The sequence below is a fragment of the Chaetodon trifascialis genome, chromosome 17, assembly GCF_039877785.1.
Source record: "Chaetodon trifascialis isolate fChaTrf1 chromosome 17, fChaTrf1.hap1, whole genome shotgun sequence".
Classification (NCBI taxonomy): Eukaryota; Metazoa; Chordata; class Actinopteri; order Chaetodontiformes; family Chaetodontidae; genus Chaetodon; species Chaetodon trifascialis.
Genome location: NC_092072.1, coordinates 851196 through 870753, shown reverse-complemented (window position 1 = coordinate 870753; position 19558 = coordinate 851196). Strand labels below are relative to the sequence as shown.

At 41.2% G+C, this 19558-nt stretch overlaps 1 protein-coding gene and 3 gene segments (V, D, J or C); 3 read left to right on the top strand and 1 right to left on the bottom strand.

Annotated features, from left to right (window-relative positions):
- Positions 1–2180: 2180 nt before the first annotated feature.
- On the top strand, positions 2181–4553 carry LOC139346026 (Ig kappa-b4 chain C region-like). The segment is given in 3 exon segments: positions 2181–2256; positions 3231–3338; positions 4219–4553. Coding segments are annotated over 3 exon segments (519 nt in total).
- A 4372-nt stretch (positions 4554–8925) lies between these two features.
- Positions 8926–10070, top strand: LOC139345767 (Ig kappa-b4 chain C region-like; the record flags this gene model as incomplete). The annotated part of the segment is given in 2 exon segments: positions 8926–8962; positions 9748–10070. Coding segments are annotated over 2 exon segments (360 nt in total), but the record flags the coding sequence as incomplete, so codon positions are not given.
- A 909-nt stretch (positions 10071–10979) lies between these two features.
- Positions 10980–14049, bottom strand: LOC139346025 (uncharacterized). Its single transcript, XM_070984937.1, has 3 exons — positions 13998–14049; positions 13599–13895; positions 10980–11287 (listed from the first exon to the last, which is right to left on the bottom strand). Exons 1-3 carry the CDS (start codon positions 14047–14049, stop codon positions 10980–10982), a joined length of 657 nt encoding a protein of 218 aa, XP_070841038.1.
- A 1000-nt stretch (positions 14050–15049) lies between these two features.
- LOC139345765 (Ig kappa-b4 chain C region-like) lies at positions 15050–16333 on the top strand. The segment is given in 2 exon segments: positions 15050–15109; positions 15955–16333. A coding segment is annotated over 1 exon segment (255 nt).
- Positions 16334–19558: the final 3225 nt, after the last annotated feature.

The window sequence follows — 19558 nt, the reverse complement described above, 5'->3', positions numbered from 1 at the left end:
TGTCAAAGAAGCCAATTGCAACCAATCAACCAACCAAAGTTAATTAAACTTGAAACATGTCTGACAGACATAAAGACCTGGATGACCTACAACTTTCAAAACGATTCAGACAATCTGGTCCACCCATGTGCAGGCTGGATTATTGCAGTGCTGTATTGTCAGGCTGCCCCCATAAATCACTAAATACTCTCAGCCGATCCTGAACACTGCAACACGTCCTCTGATCAAAATATTTATCACATATTACTATGATTATTTTTATCGTCTTTTGTCTACAATGTAAGTATCGTTTATTTTATTTTGTATCCCTCTTCATTGTCTATTTATTCTTTTGCTACCTCTCCTTTTTATTGTCACAACGTGGGGTCAGGCACCATCTGTTCTTGAAAAACTCATAGTATCCTATTACCCTGCAGGAACACTGGTTCATGAAGAAATGAATAAAGGTGATCTTAAACTGAATCAGGGTAGCTTAAACTACTTGTGTGGAAGTGTGATGTGTTTGGGCCATGGTGCTTGATGCTGAACTTAGTTATAGATCTTCATAACTAGAGTCTGAGCTTTCAGCTATCAGGGCCGGTCCTGTGGAACCATCTTCCAGGCTCGACCCAGAATGCAGACACCCTCTCAATTTTTAAGAGTAGCCTCAAAACTTTCCTTTTTGATGCAGTTTACAGTCAGGGCCTGCTCAGGCTTGCCTTGGACAGGCCTCTAGTTTTGCTACTATATCCTCCTGACTACCTGCAGCTCAAATTGGTCCTCTGTGAAGAACATTTGTAAACCTGAATATCTCCCACCCACTGAATAGTACTGAATTAACTCCTCTTGCTATCTAAAGAGGACATTTAGGGCTTTTCAATGATACCACATGAGAAGGGGTGGGGCTTTGTTACCCTTCTCTTTCTCATTAAGGAAAATGGCGTCCATCAGTGCAAGCACATTTTATGGGAAGAGGAAAAGTAAGTGCATAATGATTTTATTCAGCAAATTTTGGCTTGAAATGATATTGGCATATTTTATATAAGTCTCAGATTTAAATGTTGTCTGACCTGTTTAAGGTCATAGGTTGCACCATAGCTATTGTCAAACTCAACCTTCATTTTGAGTTCAACTATGAACCTGTGAAGTTTTGTGACGGCATCTTTTAAGGTTTTGACACTATCGAGTTGACAAACCTGTGCAAAAAACAGAGACAGAGAAACATCTGACAAATGACTGAAAATCACCTCAGTGGAAGTTCCTGCTACAGTCGCTGTCTCCAGGACTCTTGTTGACCAGGGATGCTTGTTAATTGATAGCTCATCATGCTGCTGCCAGTGCTGCTGTCATCTCTGTATCAGGGTCTATTTGGGTCAGGCCTAGCTTTGCTTGGGTCTCCTTCAGTTTGGATCTGTCTTTTATCATAAAGCAAATCATGTCATGTCAGGCTCTGGTAGGTTTACAACAGGTTTGATGCTGATGGGTCCAACAATCTGGACCTGTGAAGACATCACAGTTTCTTAAGTGACATGTACTGTATGAACTGTGACCAGGAAACAAGATTCTGTGACAGTTCTGTTAATGAAAAAAATACATTATTTATACCAAAAAAAGACTGCAGTGTGTAAGATTTTTATATAAGTGTGTTTATGCATGCGTGTGTGTGTGTGTGTGTGTGTGTGTGTGTGTGTGTGTGTGTGTGTGTGTGTGTGTGTGTGTGTCCTCAGTGAAGTGTATCAGCTTCCAGCTGCAGCAGTCAGTTCAGTTTCTGTTCAGTCTGACTGAGGGAGGTTTTTGTACGACTCTTTTTCACTGTGTGAACACAGCTTGACTGTTGATTTCATGATAACTCTGACAGTAGTAAACTCCTGAATCTTCAGCCTGAACTCCACTGATGGTCAGAGTGAAGTCAGTGTTTGATCCACTGCCTGTAAAACGATCTGGAATCCCTGATGCTCGACTGCTAGCAAGGTAAATGAGCAGTTTAGGAGCTTCTCCATCTTTCTGTTGGTACCAATGTAAATAGCTCCCACCATAAACCTTTGGACTGCTCTTACAGCTGATGGTGATGGAGCCTCCCAGAGCAGAGCTCACCGCTGCAGGCTGAGTCACTGTGACCTGACCTCTGGACTCTGAGGACACACACACACACAAACATAAAGCAGAGTCACAGTTTTGTCGGCTTCATTTCAGAGGGACGGATGTTCGTAGAGGACTTTGACTCTCTGGACTTTACCTGTGAAGCAGCAGCAGAGGACAGTCCAGATGAGGACGCAGGTCAGAGTCATGTTTTTGATGAGGAGGATTTCTGTGTCTTCTGTTGTGATGAAGGACAGCTGTCAGTCCTCCAGTGTTCAACTCTCAGGACTATAAAGTGTCCCAGAGCACTGGAGCATGGTGCTGCTGATGCAAAGTGGCTCTCTATGGAAATGCTCTGACTGCCTTCAGCAGGAACTTGGATTACTCTGATGATGATGATGATCAATGGATCAATCACTCTGTCAGAGTATTGATTAGGAATGTGTCAAAGTTCAATTAGATATGAATTTTTATAAAATTCTCCCAAGTTCACAACAAATCAACATTACTGTGGGACAAATTTAAGGAAATAATTAATTACAATAAATCTTCATTTAAGGGCTGCACGGTGGCGCAGCAGGTAGTGCGTGTGCCTCACAGCAAGAAGGTTGCCGGTTCGATCCCCGGGTCAGGCGGGGCCTTTCTGTGTGAAGTTTGCATGTTCTTCCCATGCATGCATGGGCTCTCTCCGGGTACTCCGGCTTCCTCCCACAGACCAAAAACATGCTCATTAGGTTAATTGATAACTCTAAATTGTCCATAGGTGTGAGTTTGAATGGTTGTTTGTCCTTACATGTGGCCCTGCAATTGGCTGGCGACCGGTTCAGGGTGTACCCCGCCTCTCGCCCATTGCAGCTGGGATAGGCTCCAGCCCCCCGCAACCCCAAAAGGGATAGGCGGTATAGATAATGGATGGATGGATGGAAATCTTCATTTATGATCATTATTTCATTTGTCCGGATTTGTTGGACAGTTTTTCTTTGGAAAATCTTATTTCAGTGTGTTTCACCAACAGAAGAAATTAATGTTGATTGTAGATTTTTAACATTTCACAAACGAAAGGTTGAATCGTCTGCATATTCATTGTTTCTGAATCAGTTTTCAACACTTTTAGCAGTTCTTGCATAAACTGGTTAAACTGGGAATGTGTTTGGTGACTTTGTTGTGTTCAGAGTCAGAGAGCCGTGTCTCTCTACAGTCAGAGGTTTTTGTACGACGACTCAGTCAGTTTGTATCACTGTGGAGGACTTTTGGTGGAGGAACCAGACTGGAAATTGGAAGTAAGTTTCTTCTCAAATATTAAATATCATTTCATCAGATAAAGTTTTAATTCATGTGTCTGAACATTCACAGTAACTTGAATTGTCCATTGGACTGATCAAAATCACCTTAAGACTCAATTTTTTGTTTGTTTCTGCTGTTTGACCTTGAAGCTGAACTCAAAGCAGCTTCACTGAAATCCTCTTTAAGCGTTTCATTTGTGAAATGTGAACAGCTTGAACTGTAGGAACGATGAAAGAACAACACTCGTACTTTTCAAATGTTTGTAGATTTTGACTTTGATTCTCATTTTAAACCGTTTTCAGTTTGAGTAAAAATCATTTTGAATCCTGTGAATGAGGATAAAAATGATTAAAAGCCTTTAAATCTGTGATCTCCTCAAACGGCTCAAAATGGCTTTTTGAAATAATGTTGACAGTTCTCTGATGGTCGTCAGTTATTGTTGGCTGATAATATCGTTGGATCTCATTCACCTCTGAGAGTTTGGACAGTAAATGTTTTTGTATAAATGTATCAGGACTTTGAATGAAGTCACAGACTGAAAATATATTCAAACTGTATTTTCTTGTGTTCTTCAAGCGGTCTAAATTAAAATCCTTCAAAGAGCTTTTTGTATGTTGAAATGTAAATCTGACTGTTTTATTTGCAGTGCAGTTTGATAGATTTCAGGTCATATGAGGACTCTTTCTGTGCTGATGTGCATGAGAGGTTTCTTAAAGGGAAGTGAAACAATGTGTGAGTGAGTGACTGGTGGAGCAGAAAAACCATCTGACAGAAACTCCTTAAAGGACAAAATCAACTCTCACACAGTAAAGGTGTCCAAGTGTTTGACTGACAGCTGCGTGGTCCCTGTCCTCTAAACCGATTGGTGTCTCCTAGGTGACGTCCGTCCCACCCTGACGGTGCTGCCCCCCTCCAATGAGGAGCTGGAGAAAGAGGGCAAGGCCACGCTCACGTGTCTGGCCAACAAGGGCTTCCCCTCAGGCTGGAGTCTGTCCTGGAAGGTGGACGGCAGCAGCAGCAGCAGCAGCAGCTGGGAGGAGAGCAGGAGCCCCGGGGTGCTGCAGAAGGACGGCCACTACAGCTGGAGCAGCACCCTGAGGCTCCCTGCAGACCAGTGGAGGAAGGTGGGCTCTGTGACCTGTGAGGCCACCCAGGGCTCCCAGACTCCACTCTCAGAGACACTGAGGAGAGACCAGTGTTCCCAGTCCTGACCTGACTCACTGGGACTCTGCTGCTGGTTCTCCTCTGCTTCTGCTCTCACTCTGCACTCTCTGTCTCTGTCTTTCATTTTTACAAATAGAAATATTCACTAGATTGTTGCAACGTTTCAATATTATTTCAGTGTTTGCAAATAATAAAGACGTGTTCTTCAAATCACTTGTTTGAAAATGTTTTATTGTCAAAGTGTTTCCATAAATGTTCTTTTAATAGTGTCATTGATTCTATTTCATCCAAAAACAAGCCTGAATTTTCTCCCTAATAATTTTTTTTAAATAATGTGTCAGATCATGTAATGTGTATCCATATACACTGAATATCAAAGGAGTTTAGAAACTCTGACAAAACTCTTCATCATTTTTGATGAGCACAAACCAGTGATGGTCTTAGTCTAAGTCCATAATTTGTTGTTGACAGTTGATGTAAATGCTTCTGTGACTTTGGACCAAAAGCCATGGTAGGACCATATCAAGCATAAATCATCCAATCATCTCTTGCAGCTGAAGTGTCTTCATGATGAGGACTGTCATATTGTCATTGTTTAGGTGTGTCTCAAGAATATGCACTGTCCTTCAAGTAAAACTACAATAAATAAGAAAAATATCTGAAATGAGTAGCAGTGTATCATCAGCAAAAAAAGAAACCGAACAATTGTGATCTTAAATTTAACCCTGAAACTATTTACAAACTGCTTCTGCTGAAGATCCACAACCACAAAGAAAGATGAAAGATGACAAAAGACTGAAAGTGTAACTGAATTACACACTCCATAAATCCTTTTGGTTCTTTCCTAAAATATATTTGAGATACAAGAAAATACACAAAATGAATAAAATATGTTATGTATGTCATTAGTGTTTTTACAACATGAATGAAATGTTTTTCAGATATTTTTTTTTTTTTTTAATGTGATGAGTTTTTGAGTTTGTGTGGGAAATGTTCAGAGATAAAACCTATATTTACAAATTTAGTGTCCACATGTGATTATACGCCAGGAAATAAAACATGACTTTTCATTATGTAAAGCATATTCAATGTAAAAATTTCGAAAGTTAATTATTATTCACAATTTATTTTGAGCAATAGCTTAAGCTTTAGTGTGAGTGCAGCTGTTGATTCAGATCAGTTCCTCTCCAGCTGAGGGAGGTTTTTGTACGACGTTGTATCACTGTGTGAACGGGCTGCGGTAACTCTGCTGACAGTAGTAAACTCCTGAATCTTCAGCCTGAACTCCACTGATGGTCAGAGTGAAGTCAGTTCCAGATCCACTTCCACTGAAACGAGATGAAACTCCAGAATGACGGCTTGTAGCTTCATAAATCAGGAGTTTAGGAGCTTCTCCAGGTTTCTGAAGGTACCAGTGGAGCCAGCTGCTAACATGTGGACTGGTTTTACACCTGATGGAGACAGTCTGTCCTGGAACAACAGACTGAGACTCAGGAGACTGAGTCAAGGTGATTTGTCCTGATGAACCTGGAAAACATGAAGAAGAGGAGAAGGGTTACTGAGACAAATCCAGCTTGGAGGAAGATGATCACCATCAGAGTATCATTTCTTTCACATGGAGAAGAGATGGAAGAAGGTAAATGCTGCTTGTTTCAGTGTTTCTCCATCACAGCAGAACATGACTGTGGTGAACCTGGTTGTGGCATCCTGAAGCCCAGTTTTCAGAAGAGAGTCTCACCCTGAACGAGGAGCCCCAGGGTGGCCAGCAGTAGAATAAGTGAGCTCATGATTGTGCTGCCGGTGTGTCAGTGGCTCTGAAAGGCCTGGACAGCCACTGATCAACACTGGCCTCTTAACGGCTGGCAGCAGAGAGGCAGGACACATATGCAAACACACAGAGTCAGTGAACTGGAGCTGTCCTCAACACATCATGCTGTTTCCTCCTCACTGCTGAGACCACTCAACTACTCATTTACAACATGTGGAGGATATTTATTTTACAGTGATTAGTGATATTAATATTAATGCAGGTTGAACATGTTCAGGTGTTTGTCACTTGCAGATCAGTTCAGTAGTGATGAGGGATGAGGGTATAATGAGGCTGAGCGTCGCAGATACCACGCTCATGAAGGTCTTGGACATGTGAGCAGAGTCAGAAAAGCTGGAAGTCTTCATCAGTGACAGTTGGACAGATGTCTTTGTCTCAAGTTCATGTAGTAACAGCTGTGAGCAGTAATGTGAGTTTTCTGAAGGTCTTCATGCTGCACTTGAAGAACTTCTCGTCCACGTCGACTGAAAAGTTCAGATTGAAAATTCATGTTTGACAATCCAAACTGTTTCATCACAAGGTCCATTTAGTTTTTGTTCTGGAGCTTTTGATCAAATTCTGATCTTCCTCAGCAGATCAGCAGTTCACTCAGGTGTCATGGATTATTTTAACTTTGAAGCTACCCTCCAAGCTCAGGTACAGGAAGGTTAGAGGATGAGGAAAGTGACCCCCCGTCCCTCAAGATGACTGTGTGACTTTTCTGTACATTTAAGAGGAAGTGAAAGTATCCATGAAACATGTTTAATTCCTGATACGATTATTGTCTCTCAGAGGGGAAATTAATGGGATTGTCATGTTTCAGAGGATTTCAGTTGTAATCAGATTTGATGGTTTTGTAAATGTGCACACATGCTCGACATACTGATGCTTGAACTTATCTCAGCAGCTGAGGGCAGAATGAAAAATGCCAGCAGACTGAGGACATGATGTCCTGTAAGTCTTTGTATGAAAGGTCCACTGTGAAGGATTTTGTAGCGTCTCATGGTGAGGCTCAACATTGCGTTGTGTATGAGTCTGTACGGTGGCTGTGAAACTTGTGACAAACGTGAAAGGTGTTCTCTGGAGTCAGTGTCTGGTTTGTCCATTCTGAGCTACTGTAGAAATCTGGCTGTGCAACATGGCGGCCTCCGTTAAAGACGACCCACGTCCTCTGGAGATGTGAAGAGCTCATTGTGAGGTAACAAAAACACAACGATTCTTATTTTCAGGTGATTAGACACAAAACTAAACATAATGATTAATGCTGGTGTCATATCTTAACGACTGCTGCTCTCAGAAATCTATTTAAGTCAGTTTAAAAGAAAGAGAGGGTGAAGTTTGAGTGTGTGTGTGTGTGTGTGTGTGTGTGTGTGTGTGTGTGGGTCCTCAGTGAAGTGTATCAGCTTCCAGCTGCAGCAGTCAGTTCAGTTTCTGTTCAGTCTGACTGAGGGAGGTTTTTGTACGACTTTTTTTCACTGTGTGAACAACCACTGACTGTTGATGTAATGAGCACTCTGACAGTAGTAAACTCCTGAATCTTCAGCCTGAACTCCACTGATGGTCAGAGTGAAGTCAGTGTTTGATCCACTGCCTGTAAAACGATCCGGAATCCCTGATGCTCGACTGCTTGCAGCATAAATGAGTAGTTTAGGAGCTTCTCCAGGTCTCTGTTGGTACCAGGCTAAATACTGGTAGCCTCCATAGGTGTAAACGCTTGGATTGGTCTTACAGCTGATGGTGATGGAGCCTCCCAGAGCAGAGCTCACTGCTGCAGGCTGAGTCACTGTGACCTGACCTCTGGACTCTGAGGACACAGACACACAAACATAAAGCAGAGTCACAGTTTTATCAGCTTCATTTCAGAGGGACGGATGTTCGTAGAGGACTTTGATTCTCTGGACTTTACCTGTGAAGCAGCAGCAGAGGACAGTCCAGATGAGGACGCAGATCAGAGTCATGTTTTTGATGAGGAGGATTTCTGTGTCTTCTGTTGTGATGAAGGACAGCTGTCAGTCCTCCAGTGTTCAACTCTCAGGACTATAAAGTGTCCCAGAGCACTGGAGCATGGTGCTGCTGATGCAAAGTGGCTCTCTATGGAAATGCTCTGACTGCCTCCAGCAGGGACTTGGATTGCTCTGATGAAGCTGCAGATCAATGGATCAGTCACACCATCAGAGTATTGATTATGAATATGTCATTGCTCAATCTGATTTGAATATTTAGAAAATTCTACCAAGTTCACAACAAATCAACATCACTGTGGGACAAATTTAAGGAAATAATTAATTACAATAAACATTCATTTATGATCATTATTTAATTTGTCTGGATTTGTTGGACAGTTTTTCTTTGGAGAATCTTATTTCAGTGTGTTTCACCAACAGAAGAAATTAATGTTGATTGTAGATTTTTAACATTTCACAAAGAAAAGGTTGAATCGTCTGCATATACATGTTTTCTGGATCAGTTTTCAACACTTGAAGCAGTTCTTCCATAAACTGGTTAAACTGGGGATGTGTTTGGTGACTTTGTTGTGTTCAGAGTCAGAGAGCCGTGTCACTCTACAGTCAGAGGTTTTTGTATGACCACTCAGTCAGTTTGTATGACTGTGGTGGACTTTTGGTGGAGGAACCAGACTGGATGTTAACTGTAAGTACATTTGTCTCCTTTAATAACCCAAATTTTACATGTATTCTGTTTTATTTCATAGCTGTACACATTACGGCAACTGTTAGCTGATAATTGCAATTTAATATGATTGCAGTTCTTCTTGAATGCGACACATTTGTCCTCAAAAAGACTAAAATCTTCTTCAGTTCAACATTTTACTTCACTGGAATATAAATCTGAAAAGTTTCTATATGTACGTTTCCAAAAAAGTTTTCTGCCTGTCAGAAATTTTCTTCAAGGTTTTTAAATTTCAGCCTCAGCACTGAACCGACCTTTTTTATCGGTTTTACGTGATGTTTCTCAAAGATTTTAACTTCTGACACGTTGAGTGTCACAAATGAAAATCTTAAAACGTGAATGTTACATTGAACCAATACGCTGCATGAGCAGGTTTGATTTGATGACTTTTGACACATAACTCAGTCGTTAACAATGTTCATTTTGAGGAAACAAATCAAAGTCACATCATCAAGGTCTTTTCTGTTTGATACAAGAAAACTTTAAGAAACTGTCAGACTGTGTAAACCTGTGTAAACTTATTTTTCAGACTTATTTGTTAAACATTGACACATCAGAGCAACAATGTGTCATTTTTAGCTTTTAATCTCTCACACTGAAACCTGACTGTTGTCATGGTTCAGCAGTGATGCCTGTCCGTTGCCGTGGTTACTGAGCTGAGAGAGGGAAGTGAAACTCTGAAGACCAGTTTCATCCAAAGATGAAGCTTCATCAACATGTGTTCTCTGTCTCTGCAGTGGGTCTAGTCGCCCCCACCCTGACGGTGCTGCCCCCCTCCAATGAGGAGCTGGAGCAGGGGAAGGCCACGCTCATGTGTCTGGCCAACAAGGGCTTCCCCTCAGGCTGGAGTCTGTCCTGGAAGGTGGACGGCAGCAGCAGCAGCAGCATCTGGGAGGAGAGCAGGAGCCCTGGGGTGCTGCAGAAGGACGGCCACTACAGCTGGAGCAGCACCCTGAGGCTCCCTGCAGACCAGTGGAGGAAGGTGGGCTCTGTGACCTGTGAGGCCACCCAGGGCTCCCAGACTCCACTCTCAGACACACTGAGGAGAGACCAGTGTTCCCAGTCCTGACCTGACTCACTGGGACTCTACTGCTGGTTCTCCTCTGCTTCTGCTCTCACTCTGCACTCTCTGTCTCTGTTTTTCATTTTTACAAATAGAAATATTCACTTGATTGTTGCAACGTTTCAATATTATTTCAGTGTTTGCAGATAATAAAGACGTGTTCTTCAAATCACTTGTTTGAAAATGTTTTATTGTCAAAGTGTTTCCATAAATGTTCTTTTAATAGTGTCATTGATTCTATTTCATCCATACCAGGACCATATCAAGCATAAGTCATCCAATAATCTCTTCCAGCTGAAGTGTCTTCATGATGAGGACTGTCATATTGTCATTGCTTTAGGTGTGTCTGAAGAATATGCACTGTCCTTCAAGTAAATCTACAAATTAAAAAAAAAAAAGAAAAATATCTGAAATGAATAGCAGTGTATCATCAGCATAAAGAGACACCAAACGATTTTGTTCTTAAATTTAACCCTGAAACTATTAACAAACTGCTTCTGCTGAAGATCCACAACCAGAAAGACAAATGAAAGATGAGAAAAGACTGAAAGTGTTACTGAATTACACACTCCATAAATCCTTTTCAGGTTAAATCATGAAATACAACTTACAAATGAAATACAACAATATAAATTTTATCTGACCAACTTTCAAATGTCTTTGAAAGACATTTGAAAGTTGGTCAGATAAAATTTGGTCAGATAAAATTTCACCAATTTAGTGTCCACATGTGATTATAGTCTAGGAAATGAATCATAACTTTTTGCTATGTAAAGTATATTTAACATAAAAATATTGAAGTTAATTATTCCTCACAATTCATTTTGAGTAAAAAGTTTTAGTTTTAGTGTGAGTGCAGCTGTTGATTCAGATCAGTTCCTCTCCAGCTGAGGGAGGTTTTTGTACGACATTGTATCACTGTGTGAACGGGCTGCTGTAACTCTGCTGACAGTAGTAAACTCCTGAATCTTCAGCCTGAACTCCACTGATGGTCAGAGTGAAGTCAGTCCCAGATCCACTTCCACTGAAACGAGATGAAACTCCAGACTGACGGGTTGAAGCTTGATAAATCAGGAGTTTAGGAGCTTCTCCAGGTTTCTGAAGGTACCAGTGGAGATAGTCACTAACATGTGAAATGGTTTTACATCTGATGGAGACAGTCTGTCCTGGAACAACAGACTGAGACTCAGGAGACTGAGTCAGGGTGATTTGTCCTGATGAACCTGGAAAACATGAAGAAGAGGAGAAGGGTTACTGAGACAAATCCAGCTTGGAGGAAGATGATCACCATCAGAACAGAAGAGTATCATTTCTTTAACATGGAGAACAGATGGAAGAAGGTAAATGCTGCTTGTTTCAGTGTTTCTCCATCACAGCAGAACATAACTGTGGTGAACCTGGTTGTGGCATCCTGAAGCCCAGTTTTCAGAAGAGAGTCTCACCCTGAACGAGGAGCCCCAGGGTGGCCAGCAGTAGAATAAGTGAGCTCATGATTGTGCTGCCGGTGTGTCAGTGGCTCTGAAAGGCCTGGACAGCCACTGATCAACACTGGCCTCTTAACGGCTGGCAGCAGAGAGGCAGGACACATATGCAAACACACAGAGTCAGTGAACTGGAGCTGTCCTCAACACATCATGCTGTTTCCTCCTCACTGCTGAGACCACTGACTAACAGATCATCCTCACGGAGAGTAAAAGAAACTCAGGATGCTGTTTAGAAACTGCAAATGGTTCCTCCTCAATCACAGCTCACCTCCAGCTGATCCTCATGCCAATCAGCCCCCACAGCTGCAGCCAATCCGTGAATCACCAGCCACAGGATAAATACCAGCTTCTCCTCACCAGTCGTCACCAGATCGTTGTTCTCACTACCCTGTTAAGATTTAGCTCTCCTAGTTCCTTGTTCATTGCTCAAGTTCTTGTCTTGCTTTCTCCCTGTGATCAGTTAGCTGTTCATCAAAAGGTGTAGCACAGTCCTTTAAAGTGGCTGTAATTAAACCTCTTCTCAAAAAGCCTCCTCTTGAGCCAGGGGTTTAGCCAACTATAGACCTCTATCTGACCTTCCCCTTCTCTCTAAAATCCTTGAAAAAGCAGTCGCCAATCAGTTTTGTGCCTTAATACATAACAGTAGTTGATTTTAGAGATTTAGAGTGCAACATAGCACTGGTTAAAGTGACAAATGGTCTTCTAATTGCCTCAGAAAAACAATCTGTGTGCTTTTGTTATTAGATCTGATATCTTCATTCGACAACTGGCATTAAAGGAACTGCACGAAGTTGGTTTAAACCCTACATTTCAGATCAATATCAGTGTGTTCATGTTGAATACAAAGTTAGTCACAGAGTTCCATATTATGAGGAACGACTCCATCAATTTTATTTGCTCTGCTGATGATACCCATTTTTATTTATCAATGAAGCCAAATGAAACCAATCAGTTAATTAAACTTCAAACATGTCTGACGGGCATAAAGATCTGGATGACCTGCAACTTTCAAAACGATTCAGACAATCTCGTCCACCCATTTGCAGGCTGGATTATTGCAGGCTGCCCCCATAAATCACTGAATATCCTCCAGCTGATCCTGAACACTGCAGCATGTGTTCTGACAAAATCTTAAAAAAGAGATGACATTTATCACACATTGTATCTGATTGTATTTAAAATCCTTTTCCTTACCTACAAACCCCTCAATGGTCAGACACCATCTTACCTTCAAATACTCATAGTACGTTTTACCCGACTGGAACACTGTTTCCCAGAGTGTGAGCTCAAATATGGTTTCTAAACTCTCCAAAAGTAAAACTGGAGCCAAAGCTTTCACCTATCAAGGTCCTGTCCAGTGAAACCATCTTCCAGACTCGGTCTGGGAGGCAGACACCCGCTCAGTGTTTAAGAATAGCCTTAAAACTTTCCTTTTTGATGCAGTTTACAGTCAGGACCGGCTCAGGCTTGCCTTGGACAGGCCCCTAGTTATGCTATTATAGGCTTAGACTGCCAGGGGCCATCCCATGATGCACTGAGCTACTCTCTCCCTCTCTCCCTCTCCATCTTTATGAATTCATGTCCCATTAATGCATGTTACCAACATGGCTTCTTCCACACAGCTTGTGCAAAAAACAGAGACAGAGAAACAGCTGACAAATGACTGAAAATCACCTCAGTGGTAGTTCCTGCTACAGTCGCTGTCTCCAGGACTCTTGTTGACCAGGGATGCTTGTTAATTGATAGCTCATCATGCTGCTGCCAGTGCTGCTGTCATCTCTGTATCAGGGTCTGTTCAGGTCAGATCTAGCTTTGCTCGGGTCCCTGTCAGATTGGACCTGTCTTTTTATAAGAAAGGAATTCATTCACCTCAGGTTCTGGTAGTTTTACCACAAGTCTGAAGCAGATCAGGTCCAACTTTTTGCGTGTGTGTGTGTGTCCTCAGTGAAGGGTATCAGCTTCCAGCTGCAGCAGTCATTTCAGTTTCTGTTCAGTCTGACTGAGGGAGGTTTTTGTACGACTCTTTTTCACTGTGTGAACACATACTGACTGTTGATGTAATGTTCACTCTGACAGTAGTAAACTCCTGAATCTTCAGTCTGAACTCCACTGATGATCAGAGTGAAGTCAGTGTTTGATCCACTGCCTGTAAAACGATCTGGAATCCCTGATGCTCGACTGCTAGCAACATAAATGAGCAAATGAGTTTCTCCATCTTTCTGTTGGTACCAGGATAAATAGCTCCCACCATAAACCTTTGGACTGCTCTTACAGCTGATGGTGATGGAGCCTCCCAGAGCAGAGCTCACTGCTGCAGGCTGAGTCACTGTGACCTGACCTCTGGACTCTGAGGACACACACACACAAACATAAAGCAGAGTCACAGTTTTATCAGCTTCATTTCAGAGGGACGGATGTTCGTAGAAGACTTTGATTCTCTGGACTTTACCTGTGAAGCAGCAGCAGAGGACAGTCCAGATGAGGACGCAGGTCAGAGTCATGTTTTTGATGAGGAGGATTTCTGTGTCTTCTGTTGTGATGAAGGACAGCTGTCAGTCATCCAGTGTTCAACTCTCAGGACTATAAAGTGTCCCAGAGCACTGGAGCATGGTGCTGCTGATGCAAAGTGGCTCTCTATGGAAATGCTCTGACTGCCTCCAGCAGGGACTTGGATTACTCTGATGATGCTGCTGATCAATGGATCAATCACTCTGTCAGAGTATTGATTAGGAATGTGTCAAAGCTCAATTAGATATGAATATTTAGAAAATTCTCCAAAGTTCACAAAAAATCACTGTGGGACAAATTTAAGGAAATAATTAATTACAATAAATCTTCATTTCTGATCATTATTTCATTTGTCTGGATTTGTTGGACAGTTTTTCTTTGGAAAATCTTATTTCAGTGTGTTTCACCAACAGAAGAAATTCATGTTGATTGTAGATTTTTAACATTTCACAAATAAAAGGTTGAATCGTCTGCATATTCATGGTTTCTGAATCAGTTTCAACACTTTAAGCAGTTCTTCCATAAACTGGTTAAACTGGGAATGTGTTTGGTGACTTTGTTGTGTTCAGAGTCAGAGAGCCGTGTCTCTCTACAGTCAGAGGTTTTTGTACGACGACTCAGTCAGTTTGTATCACTGTGGTACACGTTCGGTGGAGGAACCAGACTGGAAATTGGAAGTAAGTTCAGTTTTTGATGGATTTTATGAATTTGTCAGTAACTTTTCTTTCCTGGACATAAATTTTCTGCAGACATTGAAATTTGAGATTTTACAGCTTCTATTTTCTCTCAATAGTTTTGTAGAAAGTCCAAAGTGCAGTTTTCTGATTGAAATGAAATCATGAATGTAATTAGTACAATGAGTCGGTGCAGAGGAGAAGTCACGTATTTAAATTTTTAGAGGAAAGTTGAAAGTTGAGTTGTTGTAGTTGAAGTTTTGTCAGACAAAGTCAGAGAGCCGTGTCTCTCTACAGTCAGAGGTTTTTGTACGACGACTCAGTCAGTTTGTATCACTGTGGTTGACTTTTGGTGGAGGAACCAGACTGGAAATTGGAAGTAAGTTTCTTCTCAAATATTAAATATCGTTTCATCAGATAAAGTTTTAATTCATGTGTCTGAACATTTGTAGTAACTTGAATTTTCCATTGGACTGATCAAAATCACCTTAAGACTCAATTTTTTGTTCGTTTCTGCTGTTTGACCTTGAAGCTGAACTCAAAGCAGCTTCACTGAACTTCTCTTTAAGCGTTTCATTTGTGAAATGTGAACAGCTTGAACTGTAGGAACGATGAAAGAACAACACTCGTACTTTTCAAATGTTTGTAGATTTTGACTTTGATTCTCATTTTAAACCGTTTTTAGTTTAAAAATGTTTAAAAGCCTTTAAATCTGTGATCTCCTCAAACGGCTCAAAATGGCTTTTTGAAATAATGTTGACAGTTCTCTGATGGTCGTCAGTTATTGTTGGCTGATAATATCGCTGGATCTCATTCACCTCTGAGAGTTTGGACAGTAAATGTTTTTGTATAAATGTATCAGGACTTTGAATGAAGTCACAGACTGAAAATATATTCAAACTGTATTTTCACGTTTTCTTCAAACGGTCTAATTTAAAATCCTTCAAAGAGCTTTTTGTATGTTGAAATGTAAATCTGATTGTTTTATTTGCAGTGCAGTTTGATAGATTTCAGGTCATATGAGGACTCTTTCTGTGCTGATGTGCATGAGAGGTTTCTTAAAGGGAAGTGAAACAATGTGTGAGTGAGTGACTGGTGGAGCAGAAAAACCATCTGACAGAAACTCCTTAAAGGACAAAATCAACTCTCACACAGTAAAGGTGTCCAAGTGTTTGACTGACAGCTGCGTGGTCCCTGTCTTCTAAACCGATTGGTGTCTCCTAGGTGACGTCCGTCCCACCCTGACGGTGCTGCCCCCCTCCAATGAGGAGCTGGAGAAAGAGGGGAAGGCCACGCTCATGTGTCTGGCCAACAAGGGCTTCCCCTCAGGCTGGAGTCTGTCCTGGAAGGTGGACGGCAGCAGCAGCAGCAGCTGGGAGGAGAGCAGGAGCCCCGGGGTGCTGCAGAAGGACGGCCTCTACAGCTGGAGCAGCACCCTGAGGCTCCCTGCAGACCAGTGGAGGAAGGTGGGCTCTGTGACCTGTGAGGCCACCCAGGGCTCTCAGACTCCACTCTCAGAGACACTGAGGAGAGACCAGTGTTCCCAGTCCTGACCTGACTCACTGGGACTCTGCTGCTGGTTTTCCTCTGCTTCTGCTCTCACTCTGCACTCTCTGTCTCTGTCTTTTATTTTTACAAATAGAAATATTCACTAGATTGTTGCAACGTTTCAATATTATTTCAGTGTTTGCAGATAATACAGATAATAAAGACGTGATCTTCAAATCACTTGTTTGAAAATGTTTTATTGTCAAAGTGTTTCCATTAATGTTTTCTTAATAGTGTCAATGATTCTATTTCATCCAAAAAACAAACCTGAATTTCCTCCCTAATGATTTTTTTAAATAATGTGTCAGATCATGTAATGTTTATCCATATACACTGAATATCAAAGGACTTTAGATTCTCAGACAAAACTCTTCATCATTTTTGATGACCACAAACCATTGATGGTCGTAGTCTAAGTCCATAATTTGTTGTTGACAGTTGATGTAAATGCTTCTTTAACTTTGGACCAAAAGCCATGGTAGGACCATATCAAGCATAAATCATCCAATCATCTCTTGTTGCTGAAGTGTCTTCATGATGAGGACTGTCATATTGTCATTGGTTAGGTGTGTCTCAAGAATATGCACTGTCCTTCAAGTCAAACTACAATAAGAAAAATATCTGAAATGAATAGCAGTGTATCATCAGCATAAAAAGAAACCAAACGATTATGATCTCAAAATTAACCCTGAAAGTATTAACAAACTGCTTCTGCTGAAGATTCACAACCACAACGACAAATGAAAGATGACAAAAGACTGAAAGTGTAACTGAATTACACACTCCATAAATCCTTCTTAGGTTAAGTCATGAAATACATTTTTGTTGCAACAAAAATACACAAAATGAATAAAATATGTTATATATGTGATTAGTATTTGTACAACATGAATGAAATGTTGTTGAGATAAAATTTTAAAATGTAATTAATGAGTTGTCACATGTCTTTGAAAGATGGTCAAAAAAAATTTCACCAATTTAGTGTCCACATGTGATTATACTTCAGGAAATGAATCATAACTTTTTGCTATGTAAAGTATATTTCACATAAAAATATTGAAAGTTAATTATGAAGTATTTATTTTTAGTAAAAGCTTTAGTTTTAGTGTGAGTGCAGCTGTTGATTCAGATCAGTTCCTCTCCAGCTGAGGGAGGTTTTTGTACGACGTTGTATCACTGTGTGAACAAGTTGCTACTCTGCTGACAGTAGTAAACTCCTGAATCTTCAGCCTGAACTCCACTGATGGTCAGAGTGAAGTCAGTCCCAGATCCACTTCCACTGAAACGAGATGAAACTCCAGAATGACGGGTAGAAGCTTGATAAATCAGGAGTTTAGGAACTTCTCCAGGTTTCTGAAGGTACCAGTGGAGCCAGCTGCTAACATGTGGACTGGTTTTACACCTGATGGAGACAGTCTGTCCTGGAACAACAGACTGAGACTCAGGAGACTGAGTCAGGGTGATTTGTCCTGATGAACCTGGAAAACATGAAGAAGAGGAGAAGGGTTACTGAGACAAATCCAGCTTGGAGAAAGATGATCACCATCAGAACAGAAGAGTATCATTTCTTTAACATGGAGAAGAGATGGAAGAAGGTAAATGCTGCTTGTTTCAGTGTTTCTCCATCACAGCAGAACATGACTGTGGTGAACCTGGTTGTGGCATCCTGAAGCCCAGTTTTCAGAAGAGAGTCTCACCCTGAACGAGGAGCCCCAGGGTGGCCAGTAGTAGAATCAGTGAGCTCATGATTGTGCTGCCGGTGTGTCAGTGGCTCTGAAAGGCCTGGACAGCCACTGATCAACACTGGCCTCTTAACGGCTGGCAGCAGAGAGGCAGGACACATATGCAAACACACAGAGTCAGTGAACTGGAGCTGTCCTCAACACATCATGCTGTTTCCTCCTCACTGTGAGACCACTCAACTACTCATTTACAACATGTGGAGGATATTTATTTTACAGTGATTAGTGATATTCATATTAATGCAGGTTGAACATGTTCAGGTGTTTGTCACTTGCAGATCAGTTCAGTAGAGTTGAGGGATGAGGGGATGCTGAGGCTGAGCGTCTCAGATACCATGCTAATGGAAGGTCTTGGACATGTGAGCAGAGTCAGAAAAGCTGGAAGTCTTCATCAGTGACAGTTGGACAGATGTCTTTGTCTGAAGTTCATGTAGTAACAGCTGTGAGCAGTAATGTGAGTTTTCTGAAGGTCTTCATGCTGCACTTGAAGAACTTCTCGTCCACCTTGACTGAAAAGTTCAGATTGAAAATTCATGTTTGACAATCCAAACTGTTTCACCAAAAGGTCCATTTAGGTTTTGTTCTGGAGCTTTTGATTAAATTCTGATCTTCCTCAGCAGATCAGCAGTTCACTCAGGTGTGGGATTATTTTAGCTTTTAAGTGAATGTGGACAAGAATTCAGAGGAATGCAAAAACCTAAATTTCAATGAGAACTGAACAAGTCCAGCTGATGATGAAGATCATGTGATATGAGTGAAAGCTCCACAACAGTTAGTGGATCAGTGTTGTGCAGAGATTGTTTAATGTTTCCAAGCTCATGAAGTAACGTTAAGTTTCAGTGTGTTTGTTGGTTTGTTTGTGTTTCATGTCAGAGAACATGTTCTTACAGATGTTCTATCCACATGTATATTTGCAGCTTTAGGTATAAATACTGTATATGTGTAGATCTGATGACATCAGGGAGGTCACTTGTGTTTGTTGTCTTGTCATGATTCCCTTTGATATTGATCCTTTATTCAAGCTCATATGTTTAAACAGTAATGTGTTTTAGGGGTGCTCAGGTTTGTTTGGTCACTTTTAATCATGATGTTTTCTGAAGCTGATCTGAGCCTTCATAGTCTTTTAACAGGAAGTCGTTGAAATAGCTGTGATCCAGTCTGAAGCTGAGGTCAAAGGTCATGACCGAGACTTTTCCGATCAACTGTCCCAGGTTGGTTCCTCTTGATGAACTGGAAAATCAGATAAGAACATGTGATTAAAATGAGATATGAATGGATGGTGAGAAGCTGTGATGGAGGACGTCATTTGATCTACACTGAGATTTTTATTGTCATTGAAGTTCAATGCTGAAATATTTAATTCGCTTCATTCAATTCAATTCAATATTCAATATTCCTTTATTCGTCCCGCGAGGGGAAATTCTAATTCACAGCAGCACCAATAAAGTGGATAGAATAGTAAAAGACAACAAGTGCATGCAAGTTAAACACAACAAGTATCTACAAAAGGGTGGGATGAACAGAAAATGTTATCCTCA

Excerpts from the sequence above, each read along its gene's own strand:
- LOC139346025 (XM_070984937.1), bottom strand. The coding sequence starts at position 14,049 with ATGACTCTGACCTGCGTCCTCATCTGGACTGTCCTCTGCTGCTGCTTC. Across the intron at positions 13,896-13,997 it reads CCTCTGCTGCTGCTTCACAG|AGTCCAGAGGTCAGGTCACA; the intron begins GTAAAGTCCAGA and ends GTGTGTCCTCAG. Across the intron at positions 11,288-13,598 it reads GAGTGAACATTACATCAACA|GTTCATCAGGACAAATCACC; the intron begins GTCAGTATGTGT and ends CATGTTTTCCAG.